This window comes from Acanthopagrus latus, chromosome 9, assembly GCF_904848185.1.
Source record: "Acanthopagrus latus isolate v.2019 chromosome 9, fAcaLat1.1, whole genome shotgun sequence".
Classification (NCBI taxonomy): domain Eukaryota; kingdom Metazoa; phylum Chordata; class Actinopteri; order Spariformes; family Sparidae; genus Acanthopagrus; species Acanthopagrus latus.
The window spans coordinates 29,408,111-29,423,122 of record NC_051047.1 but is presented as its reverse complement, the minus strand read 5'-3'; the positions used below and the strand labels follow the sequence as shown (position 1 = coordinate 29,423,122).

The 15,012-nt window shown below is 43.1% G+C and overlaps 1 protein-coding gene across 4 annotated transcripts in view; it reads left to right on the top strand.

The window, feature by feature from the left end:
* The first annotated feature begins 987 nt into the window (after nt 1–987).
* The window catches only part of LOC119025553 (kinesin heavy chain-like), a 20,620-nt gene continuing 6,595 nt past the window's right edge, over nt 988–15,012 (top strand). For 2 of the 4 annotated variants that reach the window (XM_037109207.1, XM_037109206.1), the window contains exons 1-25: nt 988–1,553; nt 5,500–5,587; nt 6,261–6,334; nt 6,445–6,549; nt 7,539–7,587; nt 7,659–7,714; nt 8,594–8,681; nt 9,181–9,305; nt 9,405–9,509; nt 9,654–9,802; nt 9,985–10,133; nt 10,266–10,444; nt 10,528–10,596; nt 10,688–10,894; nt 11,187–11,333; nt 11,420–11,608; nt 11,885–12,002; nt 12,184–12,260; nt 12,806–12,915; nt 13,071–13,172; nt 13,337–13,397; nt 13,489–13,560; nt 13,758–13,862; nt 13,991–14,207; nt 14,346–14,522. In XM_037109207.1, the coding sequence (XP_036965102.1) occupies nt 1,419–1,553; nt 5,500–5,587; nt 6,261–6,334; nt 6,445–6,549; nt 7,539–7,587; nt 7,659–7,714; nt 8,594–8,681; nt 9,181–9,305; nt 9,405–9,509; nt 9,654–9,802; nt 9,985–10,133; nt 10,266–10,444; nt 10,528–10,596; nt 10,688–10,894; nt 11,187–11,333; nt 11,420–11,608; nt 11,885–12,002; nt 12,184–12,260; nt 12,806–12,915; nt 13,071–13,172; nt 13,337–13,397; nt 13,489–13,560; nt 13,758–13,862; nt 13,991–14,207; nt 14,346–14,515 (2,946 nt within the window). In that variant the 5' untranslated portion in view covers nt 988–1,418 and the 3' untranslated portion in view covers nt 14,516–14,522. Of the gene's footprint in view, nt 1,554–5,499; nt 5,588–5,809; nt 5,826–6,260; nt 6,335–6,444; nt 6,550–7,538; nt 7,588–7,658; nt 7,715–8,593; nt 8,682–9,180; nt 9,306–9,404; nt 9,510–9,653; nt 9,803–9,984; nt 10,134–10,265; nt 10,445–10,527; nt 10,597–10,687; nt 10,895–11,186; nt 11,334–11,419; nt 11,609–11,884; nt 12,003–12,183; nt 12,261–12,805; nt 12,916–13,070; nt 13,173–13,336; nt 13,398–13,488; nt 13,561–13,757; nt 13,863–13,990; nt 14,208–14,345; nt 14,523–15,012 lie in introns of all 4 variants that reach the window. The other 2 variants (XM_037109208.1, XM_037109209.1) reach the window with 2 other exon arrangements.

Here is a 15,012-nt window from a genome sequence, read left to right as displayed (position 1 = left end):
TTGTCCTTCAGTGTGAATTGTGTAGAGATGAAGTGTGTGTATGTGTGTGTGTGTCTGTGTGTGTGTGTCGGCTGGTTCACACACTCTGTTCACTCTGTTTCAGATATAAAATGCGGAGAAATAAAAATGCATCGACACAGACTGACGGCTGGTAAACTTTCTGTTAGTCTGTTTTTTGTTTTGTTCTTTTTTAAACTGGAACTCACTTCATTATTTAAAGAAATAGAAAAAAAACAGAAGATGAAAGTGATTTCATAACTAGACTGAAGCTGATCGAAGGATCCGATTCTGCCAACAACACAACCAGCTCGACTGCTGGAGAGTAAATCACATGTAAGCACAGTAATGATAATAATTTTCTGTTAGCTCACATCTTACCTGAGTTTTATCTGAGAGGGAAATAATGAACTTTTCATAATCCCGACTTTAGACTTTTCATCTATCAGTGTGAAAGTCATCGTTAACACAGCAGAGTTCATGAGTTCATCAGGTCCGTCGCCATGAAACCATCAACCCTGCAGCATGTTAGCTTAACTATAGACACAACAACACATCTTACATAACTTTAATATGGAGACTGGGACTCATTTTATACAGATAATATGGATCTTATATGTTTCTATGTTCATGACATCACCTGAGGGAGGTGACAGGTCTTTGTAAATCTACTGAAGCGTCACCTGAATCAACTTTAGAGTTTAAATCTATTAGAAAAAACGATTTCATGTCGCTTGAATCTGGAGAAAATTGCAATTTTTTATAGTTTAAATCTTGATTACAATTTTATGTAGTTTAACTCTGTAGATATTAGATTGAATGTTAAATGTGGACACAATGAGAGACTTTATACAGTTTAAATATCAAAGATAACAAATCATTTCTGCTCTGAATCTGGAGATAATGATCATTTTTATATTGTTAAAATCCAGAGATAAGGATAATTTTATATATGTTAAATGTGGAGCTAAATGCCAATGGTTTATAGTTTCAATCTGTCATTGACTACAAACTTTTCTGTAGTTTAAATAATAAAGATAATTTCATATGCTTTCAGTCTCAGAGACGCTCAGGTCAGATTAAATGTCTCTGATGTCTCCTCTTCTCTTCACGGATCTTATAAATTGTCCCCTGGATGAACTCATCAGTCAGGTCGTCTCCATAGCAACAGGACGGACTCCAGGTCCCAGAGTTCCGTGCGGCTCGGCGGGTGGGGCGGACCTGTGAGGGGGAGTGTCCTCCATCAGTCAGCCCGCTGAGGAGAGACGGTGAGCGGCTCAGACCTCCACCTTCACCGGACATCTGAGCCTGTGCAGGCGGGCGGAGGAGGACCAGCGTTTCCGGCTGTCTGACCCGGTTCTGTCTCCGCTCTCCGGGGCTTTGTTTTCGGTCTCGGTGTTTACCGGCGGACGGTGTGCGTGATGACGGACGCGGTGGAGTGCGGGGTGTGCGGGGTGAAGGTGATGTGTCGCTTCAGGCCGCTGAACGACGCGGAGCGAAGCCGCGGAGACAAATTCATCCCCAAATTCAACGGAGAGGACACGGTGGTGGTGGCGGTGAGTCCGGCCGAGAGACCCGGTGGTACCGGCACACCCTCCGTGTGTGTGTGTGTGTGTGTGTGTGTGTGTGTGTGTGTGTGTGTGTGTGTGTGTGTGTGTGTGTGTGTGTGTGTGTGCGTGCGTGCGTGCGTGCGTGCGTGCGTGTGTGTGTTCGTGTGTGTGTGTGTCTGCAACAAAAGAAACCTGAGTCAACACACCGGAAGCTGCTTCAGTCATCCGGCTGATCAATACTGCTGATTTCACCTGTATAACACTGATATGATAATGATTCCATTAAATGAGTAACTTTAAAATAATTTCTCTGCAGTTTACAGAGATTATTAGATTAGATTAGATTAGATTATTGATGAGCCCTTTACAGCCGGTTGGTGCTGCAGGTGTCCATCAGGTTTCAGCCTGACATGGATCCAGTCTGCCAGCGCTCATGCTGCGTTCATGGTCTCTTCAGACCCAGTTTCAGAGCGGTGTAATCAGTCCTCTGTCTGTGGTGTGTTCATGAGCAACAGAGAGAAGTTAGTGTGTTTTAAATCAATCAGAGGCTTCTGTCGATCAGCACGTCTTCGGAGGACGTTCATGTGAATTGTCTGAGTCAAAAGACATTTTGATTCTGAAGGCACACGAATGTTTGGCTGCGTTCAGTCGGCGCAGGACGTCAGAAGTTCCTTGTTCAACCTTCCGACCTCAAAGCGTTCCAGCTGCACGATGACAAAGTGACAAAAATAAGTTGTGTTTGCATTTTACATTCAGAGCATTAAAACAACACGACAGCTGGAGGAGGAAATGAATCGATTAGCTGACGACTCAACTCTTTACTTTGGTAAAAGCTTCTGAAGGTCACCTGGATGTTTGCTGTCGTTCATCACGTGTCGGCATCAAACCAAAATGTTCTCAGATCGTCTGAGTCGTTGTTCCAACCTGAGAGAGAATTCACATGAACGAGGCTTCAGTCTCTGAGCTGAGACTGTCAGACTCACAGAATTACCCACAGTTCATAGTGTTGATGCTTGAATGTGTCGCCGGGGGAAACGTAACGGGAAGGTGGACAAACATGGAGCTCGTCCAGGAGTGAACATGTTATTATACATGATAAGTTGAGTCACAAGTTACTTCTGTCACTATCACAGAGTAACAAATGAATCTGTGATCAGGAGAAGAAACTGAAAGTCTAGTTTCCATCATCTCGATCGTTCAGGACTTCAGCATGTCTGACTTTATCAGGAGAGTCATTGATTAGAGGAGCTTGTTGTCCAGCGTCCTCAGGCGCCTGGTTTCTCTCTGAATGGTGGTTCAGGTATCTGCCACCTGGAGGTCTGGTGGTCTGGAGGTCTGGAGGTCTGGAGGTCTGGAGGTCTGGTGGTCAGGAGGTCTGGAGGTCTGGAGGTCTGGAGGTCTGGTGGTCTGGAGGTCTGGAGGTCAGGAGGTCTGGAGGTCTGGTCTGGAGGTCTGGAGGTCAGGAGGTCTGGTGGTCTGGAGGTCTGGTGGTCTGGAGGTCTGGTGGTCTGGAGGTCTGGTGGTCTGGAGGTCAGGAGGTCTGGAGGTCTGGAGGTCTGGAGAGGAGTTTCCTCTCACGTGGACGCTGAACGTACGAGCTTGTCGACCGCCGGCTGAAGTCTCTGTGGCTCCTCGTCGTGTTTCGGCAGTTTCCTCACTTTCATTTTGACATCCGAGTCTCAGCATCTGCCTCCTCGTGCTGGACTCACTGCATGACTTCAGAGGTCACATGACTCTGTCCCAGTTTCCTCCTCGTCTGTCTCCAGGTCAGATTTAATGGAGCGGCTCAGTAACGAGGTGTAACGAGGAGAGTTCAGTCTGTTTGTCTTCGCTTCGTCTCTTTAATGAGACAGAAACAGACTCTGATTTGTTTCTTCAGGTTTCAGGGTTGATTTGAATGATGGAATATTTCTGAGTGATGTGTTTCTGTTACATCGTCTGAAAGAGTTCAGAAAAGCTTCACGATGTAAAGATCAAACTGAAACCGTGGAACAAGAACTGAAACTCTTTAGTTTGCTCTGAATCCAGAGCTGTGTGATTTGTTTTCTGTCTTTAGAAACATCTTCACGTCAAAGATTCACATGTAGTGAATTCTGAGGATTATATGCAATATATATATATTTTAAATTACACTGAAGCCATCCTTGAATTTTCACTCGATTGAAAGGAAAAAAGCACTTTGAGGGTCAAATTAAGGACGACCAGAGGAAACATTAATAAAACATAAGGCGTGTGTCCATTATTTATCTGCTCACATCTGATAGAAATCATACGAATGAGTCGGCTGAGTCAGTTTCATCGTCTCAGAGAATCCAGGAGAGTTCAGGTTTGTCTCCCGACTGAAGCTGCAGATCACAGACCAGGTTTTATTCATGGAGCTGCTGCAAAGTCTCATGGGAAATATGCTGTCGCCATGGCAGTGAAGGCTGAAGGCCGTCAGAGATCATGTGACTGACGGCAGAGCAGAAATATGTTTACCGACCCAGCTGTGACCTCACACCTCTTCTTCTTCTTCTTCTTCTTCTTCTTCTTCTTCCTCTTCTTCTTCTTCTTCTTCTTCTTCTTCTTCTTCTTCTTCTTCTTCTTCTTCTTCTTCTTCTTCTCTAAACTGCCTCACCAGCTGTTGATAAAACATGACAGATTTCGATGTCCTGGTAGATTTCAGATCGTAGCTCTAAAACAGGATCTTTGTTGTAGTTTGAACTGTGTGTGTGTGTGTGTGTGTGTGTGTGTGTGTGTGTGTGTGTGTGTGTGTGCATTACTGAGCAGCAATCATCTTTCTCTCCTCTGATTCGTTCAGTCTTCTCCCGGTGGGATGCAGTTACCATGACGACAGGCATCTGATTGAGTCACTGACCAGAATCAGAGGAACGTTTAATAAAAACAACAAGTGTTGATGTTTCTGGATCACTGAAACGTCAGCCCCTGTTTCATGATACAGATCCGACAATTAGTGTCGATCAATACTTCACATATCACATATCAGTCAATCATCACCATCATTAGAAACAATATTCTGTGAGTCAGATCTGACTGTTGGTCCAACAGACAAACATTTAACGACATCAGACTCAGAGAGATGCACGTTTTACTTCATGAGGGCTGAAACGCACCATTATTATAACTATTGATTAATCCAACAGTTGTATTCATGACTAGTCAATAACAGACAAACTGGCTCCGCCTCTTCATTTTAACTTAAAGTCCTGAAAAGTAAAATTACTTTTTTAGATTAATTGCAGATCAGAGTGTGTTCCTGATAACATCTGATGACCTGCTGTGGAGCTGCACCCATCAGTAATGAAGACAGTAGAATCAATAATGAATAATCAGCTGTATTCAGTGTGACTTTATTGATTTATTGATCTGGTCTCAGCTCTGCAGATGTGCATCTTTGCTTCTTTGTCTTCAACATATTGAAGAATAAACTGAGTCTGGTTGGTTCCTGCAGATTGTCTCATCTTTGTTGGACTCTGAGGAAATAAACTGAGCCATAATGAAAATAATAAAACTAAACCAGTTATTATTCCACTGACATTTGAATATTTAGTGAGTGAATCTCAATGTGTCTGTGTGTGTGGACACTGATAAAACCATCAAACTGTCCTCAGATCAGTTAAATGTCAGCAGATCAGTGAGGAGAGAAGAAGCGTCCTCAGCAGACTCGCCTGCGAGAAGGAAAGTGAAAACATAGAAACAAACATTTAGTTCCTGCTTATAAATAAATAAATGAATAAACACTATTTGACTGTTTCTCCACACAACAGAAAAATGTCAGAAATGAAACTATAATCAGGTTGATTTACCTGTGAATGGATTCTGTCTCAACTGTTTATGTGTTTAAATCACAGAAGGTTAAAGTGTCAGTCAGTCTCTCCTGAACATCCGTCTGTCTGATCAGACGTTTCCTCCTCGTGTCTCTTATTTTGACGGTGTGTTTCCTGTGTTTCAGGGGAAGCCGTATGTGTTCGACCGAGTCCTTCCTCCAAACTCAGAGCAGGTTCAGGTGTACGACACCTGCGCCAGGCAGATCGTTAAAGGTCGGTTCACCTGACCATCAGCTTTTTATATCGTGTATCTGAACTGTGTTTAAATTCATACATGTTAAAGTACATGATGTTATCAGCTGTTATCCATCATGTTTATTTCTAGTGTTTGTTCACCATGTTTATTGTTTATTGTTTATCCATCATGTTTATATTTATTTCTTCTGTTTGTTCACCATGTTTATTGTTTGTTTGTTGTTTATGTTGTTGTTGAAGGTTCTCAGTCCTTCAGGTGATGAATATTCTTATTTTTATTGTTGATTCATTGTGTTTTATTGTCTAAGTTGTTTATCCAACATGTTGTTTATTGTTTATCCACCACATTTGATGTTTGTGTTTATTCATCATGTTTATTGTTTATCTTGATTATCTATCATGTTATTTATGTGTATTGATTATTCCTCTTAAGGTTTCTGTTTTTTGTTTATCCACCATGCTTGTTTATTGTTTATTTTGAAGTTTATTCATCATTTTTGTTTTTTTTTCTTGTTTTTTTTTCTCTTTTGTTTCTGTTTATTGTTTATCCAGCACATTCATTGTGTCCAAGTCTGTAAGAAAACGATGGTTATGAAGAAATGTGTACGCAAACAGTGTGTGTGTGCGTGTGTGTGTGTGTGCGTGTGTGTGTGTGTGTGTGTGTGTGTGTGTGTGTGTGTGTTTGTTCCAGATGTGTTGGGAGGATATAACGGGACCATCTTTGCTTACGGTCAGACGTCGTCAGGAAAGACTCACACCATGGAGGTCGGTCTGATTCTCTGATGGCTTCCTTCAGGAGTTGTTCGTCTGGTTCCGTTGTGGTTCTGTTGTGGTTCTGTGTGTTTTAATGTTTCTGTATTATTTGGGTTCTCCAGGGGAACCTGCATGACCCGCAGCTGATGGGAATCATCCCTCGTATCTCCAGAGACATCTTCGACCACATCTACTCCATGGACGAGAACCTGGAGTTTCACATCAAGGTGATGATGTCATCGTTAACGTTGATGACATCATCAGGAGCTGCGTGGATCAAACTGAAGCCAGAAAAGATTTTAATTTATTTAAACACTCTGTGTCATCACATTTTGTTTTCTTTCATTCCTTTGTTTTACTTCTTCTTTGATTTTATGTCTCTGCATTATTTATAAATATGTTTTAGCATTTTTTCTTTTGTTTTTATGAAAATATATTTTTATTTTTATGACCTCATGTTTTCTGCTGCCTTGTTTGTCCTTCAGCTGAAAATCACTTTGAACATATTATATATAAATAAAATTTCTGACATCAGGATAAAATGTTTGAAAATGTAAATACAATATAAAATGAATAGATTATGACTGTGTTTCTGTTTTCATGTCATTTATCTTATGGCAGCTTTTTTGGACCTCAGGACTCTGTAGCTTCCTTTAGGTTGCGTCATCCTCAGTAAATGATAATCATACATCGTATTTATATATCATCTTTAATGGAACCAACAATATTTAACACCAAACAAAACACACTGTAACCAGATATTAAAGAAGACAACCAAACGGTGGTTAAAATCTGAAGAGTTAAATCTGTTCTGAGATCAGACGTCCTGCAGAGAAACCAGCGAGGCGTTCACTGACCCACCTGCTCTCCATATGTTCACTGGCCACCAGCACACATTCAGTTTGTATGACACAAACACAGCACATGGAAACACAACAACCAATAACAAGAAATGCTCATATTTATTTACAGAAGCCTGAAAAACCAGTCAGGTTACAGTCTAATGTCCCTGGAATCCTTTGAATCATCATTTTTTCTCATTAAGTTTGTTTTCTGATCCTGTTCGTCTGTTCAGTCTGAAAAAACATTCATCTAATCATGTTTATGTTCGTCTCTGAGGGAGAAAGTATTACAGCAATGTATTTTAGTAATATACAGTGTGTGTGTGTGTGTGTGTATATATATACTTATATTAAACGTCCGTTTTTCTCTGCAGGTCTCTTACTTTGAAATCTACCTGGATAAGATCAGAGACTTACTGGACGGTAAAGATTTATTTGACATGTCAACATGAACGAGCTGTTGATGAACCTGCTGACTGTGATTCATGTTTCAGTGTCGAAGACAAACCTGGCTGTTCACGAGGACAAAAACAGGGTTCCATTTGTCAAGGTACCTGCTCAACTTCAACACAATACACTGACAAGTATCACTACTGCAGTATCATCAGTACTGCAGTAACATGCAGTATCATCAGTACTGCAGTAACATCAGTACTGCAGTATCATCAGTACTGCAGTATCATCAGTACTGCAGTAACATGCAGTATCATCAGTACTGCAGTATCATCAGTACTGCAGTAACATGCAGTAACATCAGTACTGCAGTATCATCAGTACTGCAGTAACATCAGTACTGCAGTATCATCAGTACTGCAGTATCATGCAGTAACATCAGTACTGCAGTATCATCAGTACTGCAGTAACATCAGTACTGCAGTATCATCAGTACTGCAGTATCATGCAGTAACATCAGTACTGCAGTATCATCAGTACTGCAGTAACTTCAGTACTGCAGTATCATCAGTACTGCAGTAACATGCAGTAACATCAGTACTGCAGTATCATCAGTACTGCAGTAACATCAGTACTGCAGTAACATGCAGTATCATCAGTACTGCAGTATCATCAGTACTGCAGTATCATGCAGTATCATCAGTACTGCAGTAACTTCAGTACTGCAGTATCATCAGTACTGCAGTAACATGCAGTAACATCAGTACTGCAGTATCATCAGTACTGCAGTAACATGCAGTAACATCAGTACTGCAGTATCATCAGTACTGCAGTATCATCAGTACTGCAGTATCATCAGTACTGCAGTAACATGCAGTAACATCAGTACTGCAGTATCATCAGTACTGCAGTATCATCAGTACTGCAGTAACATCAGTACTGCAGTATCATCAGTACTGCAGTATCATCAGTACTGCAGTATCATCAGTACTGCAGTATCATCAGTACTGCAGTAACTGTACTTCCTGTCCTTCAGGGCTGCACAGAGCGTTTTGTTTCCAGTCCTGATGAAGTGATGGACGTCATCGACGAGGGGAAAGCTAACAGACACGTGGCCGTCACCAGTGAGTATACAGGACTGTAGTAGTTTGTTTAGTAGTGTTGTGTACTGCTACAGTAATACTGCTACGCTAGTAGTAGAAATACTCAACATATCTAAAATAAATCATCATGTAATGATTTAATTTCAGTGATGTGTATGATATTTTATTCTATTATTCTGGTTTTCTTCATATTCATAAATGTAAACAAAGCGGTAAAGAGACAAAGAGGTCAAACTTTCACCTGATTGGTTTTCAGGCTTCTGTGTATAAATACGAGCATCTCTTGTTATTTGTTGTTGTGTTTACATTTGCTGTGTTTGTGTGTTTGTGTCAGTACAGACGACACTGATGATACAAACTGATTGTATGCTGGTAAACTACTACTGCTGTAATGCAGCCTGTCCGACCATCATCATGCTGTGTGTTCATGTTGCAGCTGGGATGAACTCGCAGCCTGTTTTCTCTCCTGTGCTCGTCTGTGTTCAGAGTGTTAACGTATTTGTCTCGTTGTTTCCTGCAGACATGAACGAGCACAGCTCTCGCAGTCACAGCATCTTTCTGATCAACATCAAGCAGGAGAACGTGGAGACGGAGATGAAGCTGTCGGGGAAACTTTACCTGGTCGACCTGGCAGGCAGCGAGAAGGTCACACTGCTGCACTGCTCATCATGCATCACATCAACACGGCAGTTTATTAAAATGTTCTGGGGATTTTAATATCTTGATGATGACCTCTTTGTTCAGGTGAGTAAAACAGGAGCAGAAGGCGCTGTGTTGGACGAAGCCAAGAACATCAACAAGTCTCTGTCTGCTCTCGGCAACGTCATCGCTGCTCTGAGTGAAGGAACTGTGAGTGTTGACTTCATGTCTGCATGCTAATAATGTAAGCTAACATAGCACCAGCTAACATCATACCAGCTAACATGACATATATATATATATATATATGATATAAAGATTTTTTTTGTGATCTTATCTGTTGTGTGTTTGTAGAAAACCCACGTCCCGTACAGAGACAGTAAGATGACTCGGATCCTGCAGGACTCTCTGGGAGGAAACTGTCGAACCACCATCATCATCTGCTGCTCTCCGTCTGTTTACAACGAGGCTGAGACCAAGTCCACCCTCATGTTCGGACAGAGGTACTGTCTCATGTGTTCCAGTCGGTCCAGCCCACAGCCAGCTACAGAGCAGTTCATTCATTCAGAGGATGATTTATAATAATGCTGATCAGCCTCTGATGTCTCCTCTGGTGCCACCAACGGGATAAAATGTGCACTTGTACAAAAGTGTTTGTGAGAACTACTTCCTGTGTGTGTTGTAGAGCTAAAACCATAAAGAACACAGTGTCAGTGAACCTGGAGCTGACGGCTGAGGAGTGGAAGAAGAAGTATGAGAAGGAGAAGGAGAAGAACCAGAGACTGAACGTGGTGATACAGAAACTGGAGAACGAGCTGAAACGCTGGAGGAAAGGTAAGTGATCCCACCTCGACCCTCCGAGTTCATGTCTGGATTTGAATCCTAGTTCCTGCGTTCATTACAAATACATTATTTCACAGTGTTAAACTAGTTTGCATAAAGTTGAGCCTGTTTGAACTCTTGCAGGTGAGTCTGTACCTGTGGAGGAGCAGCTGAGCGGCAGAAACAAGAAAGGCGGCAGCAGCAGCAACGAGGCGACGGTGGTGATTGACAGCTTGGCCCCGCCCCCTGTCCCTCTGTCAGATGGAGAGAAGATGCAGTACGAGACGCTCATCACCGACCTGTACCATCAGCTGGACGACAAGGTGAGTCTCACCTGCACCGGCCCAGACTGCTTGGTTCTGTTTGAGGCGGTGAAACATTAAAAATCTGCTGACTCATGTTTCAGGATGAGGAGATCAATCATCACAGTCAGACGGCCGAGAAACTCAAACAGCAGCTGATGGATCAGGATGAGGTGAGTCTCACCTGAGTGTTACCACCTCCACCTCGCTGCGTGACCTGAGCGTGTATCAGTGTAACGCTCGTCCCTCCGCCTCTTCATCCAGCTGCTGCTGTCGAGCCGTCAGGACTACGAGCGTGTTCAGGACGAGCTGTCACGTCTGCAGAGGGACAGCGACTCGGCCAAAGAGGAGGTGAAGGAGGTGCTGCAGGCGCTGGAGGAGCTCGCCGTCAACTACGACCACAAGAGCCAAGAGGTGGAGAACAAGAACCGCTGCAACGACCAGCTGAACGAGGAGCTGGCACGCAAAACTGTGAGTCTCTAAATCACCAGCGTTCAGATGGTGGGATGGTTGTTAGGATGTTAGGAAATTAAGATGGCAGGTAGGTTGTTGACAGGTTAGTTCATTAGCATGCTGGGTTGTTAGGATGTTACTACAGAAGGTTAATGGGAAGTCTGGATGTTGTTATATAGGATTTTAGGATGGTAGGTTATAAGAATGTGATACATTGATCAGGATGCTGGGAGGTCAGGATTCTCTTTCTCTGCCTGTGCTGTGTCAGTTTTAGAGATCAGTTCTTCTTCTTCTGGTGTTTTATTTGCAGGTGAGTCTGGAGACAGTTCAGAGGGAGTTCTCCACCCTGCAGGAGATCAGCGCTCATCATAAGAAGAGGTCGGCAGAGATCCTCGGTCTGCTGCTCAGAGACCTCAGTGAGATCGGAGGCGTCCTCGGTACCACCGACCTCAAAGCTGTAAGACTCAAACAGCTCCTGGTTACGTTCCTCTGACCGACGCTCCACAAGCCTGCTGTGATGTCACTGTGCCTCTCTCTCTTCAGATGACGGAGACGAGCGGCGTGATGGAGGAGGAGTTCACCACAGCTCGCCTCTACATCAGTAAGATGAAGTCGGAGGTCAAATCTCTGGTGAACCGCAGCAAACAGCTGGAGATCAACCTGACGGAGAACCTCAGCAGGATGGAGGCCAGCGAGAAGGAGCTCAACACCTGTCAGCTGCTCGTCTCACAGGTGTCTGAGTATAAAGTGTTAATCAGTGGATGGCATGGATTGATCTGCAGGTTTAAGGTTTGGAGGTTTCATGAGGTTGATAATGAGATAATGAGAAGAAAAAATAGACTCACTGCAAACAACGCTGTACTTCCTGGTTACATTAACATACTGTTAATATTATTGTAATTAATAACATCATCATTGTGTTTTGTTGTTTATCCTGACTGTGTTTGTTGTTTTTTATTATTATGATCTATATTTTAATACTAAATAATCCTGTGCTCGATGTGGCAGCACCAGGCGAAGGTTGTGTCTCTGACAGACGACCTGATGAAGGTGGAGCAGAAGAAGAGGAAGCTGGAGGAGAGTCAGGACTCTCTGATGGAGGAGGTCGCCAAACTCCAGGCTCAAGGTCAGACTGTCACCATGGTTACAGGAAACGCTGCTCTCTGATTGGCTGGTCAATATCAAACAGTTCAACAGATTAGAGGCAGGAAGCGACTTTTTTTATTATGTTATTAAAATTCTAAAAAGAAAATTCAATTAAAAGTGTGTGTGTGTGTGTGTGTGTGTGTGTGTGTGTGTGTGTTCAGGTCAAATGCAGGAGGTGCACGTGATGGACAAAGAGAAGGAGCACATGAGCCGACTGAAGGATGCAGTTGAGATGAAGGTGAAGAGGAGTGTTGGATCACATGTTCAACCATCTGCAGATCTGCAGCTCCCGACATTATTATTGTCTTTCTGTAAACAAAATCAGTGTCTGTTGTTCATGATCAGGGTCCAAATTAATATTTGTTAACTGACACTTGATTTTTTCTTGGATGTTGGACTGTAAAGCTGCTAATTAATTAGAACTGTCCCTCTTTTTTATATATTAGAAGTTTATTATACTTCGATGTTTCTCCAGTTAAATTGACCTGTTTAATAAACTAAGTTAGCTCTTACAGCTTTAATGCTTCATGAAATGAACAACAGATGTTACTCTGTCATTTAAATCAAATTAAATTTACATGTCTGAAGTGATTTTAAATCCATTCCCTCGCTGAACTTTGAAAAACATGTGACATGTGACTTTATTTTATGATCAATTGGAAAGTTTTATTTAAATATAAAAATATTCGGATAACTTTAAAAGAAAAGTTTACTTAATCAAATGTGATGTTTTATATAGAAGATATTTAAATATGAACTGTGTTCCTGCTGTGTGTTCTGTAGAGAACCCTGGAGGAACAGATGGAGAACCACAGAGAGGTTCATCAGAAACAGCTGAGTCGCCTCCGAGACGAGATCGAACACAAGCAGAGAAACGTCGACCAACTCAAAGAGTATGTTATTGATTATTGATTATAATAACTGATCACTGAACTGGGTTGTTAGCAGCTTTGCACTAGTCAACACAAAGTGAAGATGCTTCAGTTGAGTGTGTCTCTGGTGGCAGTTCTGCTGTGTGAGTGAGTAAATGGATGTTTGGTTGTTTCAGTGTGAATCAGGCTCTGCAGCTGGAGAACAGGAAGCTTCAGTCTGACTACGACAAACTGCGAGCTGAGGATCAGAACAAAGGCCAGAAGCTTCAGAAGCTGATGTGAGTCCCAACAGGCTTCTCTGCTGCCTCTACACAAACCTCCTCATGTTTCCCTCAGACAGTTTGTTTCCATCACTTTTTATTCTCAATTAAGTTTTGCACATCCGAGTGGAAAAAATCATATCAGTGTATTATTAAACTCAGACTCTGTTTGTGTTATTCAGGTTCCTGAATGAGAAGCGGGAACAAGCCAAAGAGGACCTGAAGGGTCTGGAGGAGACCGTGGTACGTAGATTATTCTTTTTTTTTCTAAATTTGCATATCTTCATCTGCAGCAGTGATCTGAGATCAGCTGAGTTATTTTTCTATCCAACAGGCCAAAGAGCTTCAGACGCTGCACAATCTCCGTAAAGTCTTCATCGAGGACATCAGCACTCGAGTCAAGAGTGTAAGAAATCCATCAGCCCGTTTTCTGATCAGTCCAGACAGGAGCTGATCGATTGATGATCCTCCTGAGCCCCAAAGTTCAAATCTGAATGACACACTAAAGGCTCATTGTGTGTCTGTGAGAGTGAGATGTAAGTTGTTGGCCTGTAGGTTTGGAGATGAACATCGCTGACGTGTTCTTGTTTCTTCTTCACACAGAGTTCTGAGAACGACTGTGACGAGGCCGGTGGCAGTTTGGCTCAGAGACAGAGGATCGTCTTCTTAGAAAACAACCTGGAGCAGCTCAGCAAGGTCCACAAACAGGTCGGTGATAACACCCCACCAGAACCGTCCTTCCCTAAAGTTCAATCTTCATTATATTTACACTGCTTTCTGGTAAAAGTGACCACACACAGGAACCCTCAGTGAATTTAACCCTTTGTGTCCTCCAGCTGGTGCGAGACAACGCTGACCTTCGCTGCGAGCTGCCCAAGCTGGAGAAGCGTCTGCGGGCCACAGCAGAGCGAGTGAAAGCTCTGGAATCTGCCCTCAGGGACGCCAAGGCATCGGCCATGCGGGACCGCAAACGCTACCAACAGGAGGTGGACCGGATCAAAGAGGTGGTGCGGTCCAAGAACGTCTCCAGGAGAGTGCACTCTGCTCAGATAGGTGAGGAAATGTTCTTTAAAATCCAAAACGTGTCGTGATGCTGGCTCTGGAAGAAGGTGACTGGATGAGTTGCTGTGATACTTTGAGGATCTGATGTTTGAAGAACAGTTGACTCACCTGTCACGTGTTTCTGTGTAGCCAAGCCAATCAGAGCTGGACATCAGCACCATCAGCACCCATCCTCCTCTCCCACCGTCAGACCAACCATCCGAGGAGGAGGTGCGACGGCCAGTCCACGTCATCACTCCCCCCGGCAGCAACCGCATCAGCCACAGCAGCAGCAACCTCATCAGAGCCTCAGCAAGTAAGCTGAAGGTGAGTCACAACCACAACAGGCACATCAACCACAACAACAACCACAACAACCACAACAACCACAACAATCACAACAACCACAACAATCACAACAAGCACAACATCAACCACAACAGGCACATCAACCACAACAACAACCACAACAAGCACAACATCAAACACTACAACCACAACAACAACCACAACAACAACCACAACAACCACAACAACCACAACAACCACATCATCAACCACAACAACCACAACAAGCACAACAAGCACAACAACCACAACAGGCACAACAACCACAACAACAACCACAACAACCACAACAACCACAACAGGCACAACAACAACCACAACAACCACAACAGGCACAACAACCACAACAACAACCACAACAACCACAACAATCACAACAAGCACAACATCAACCACAACAACCACAACAACCACATCATCAACCACAGAAACCACATCAGTCACCATTTAAATGAGGGTTTATTTCGTC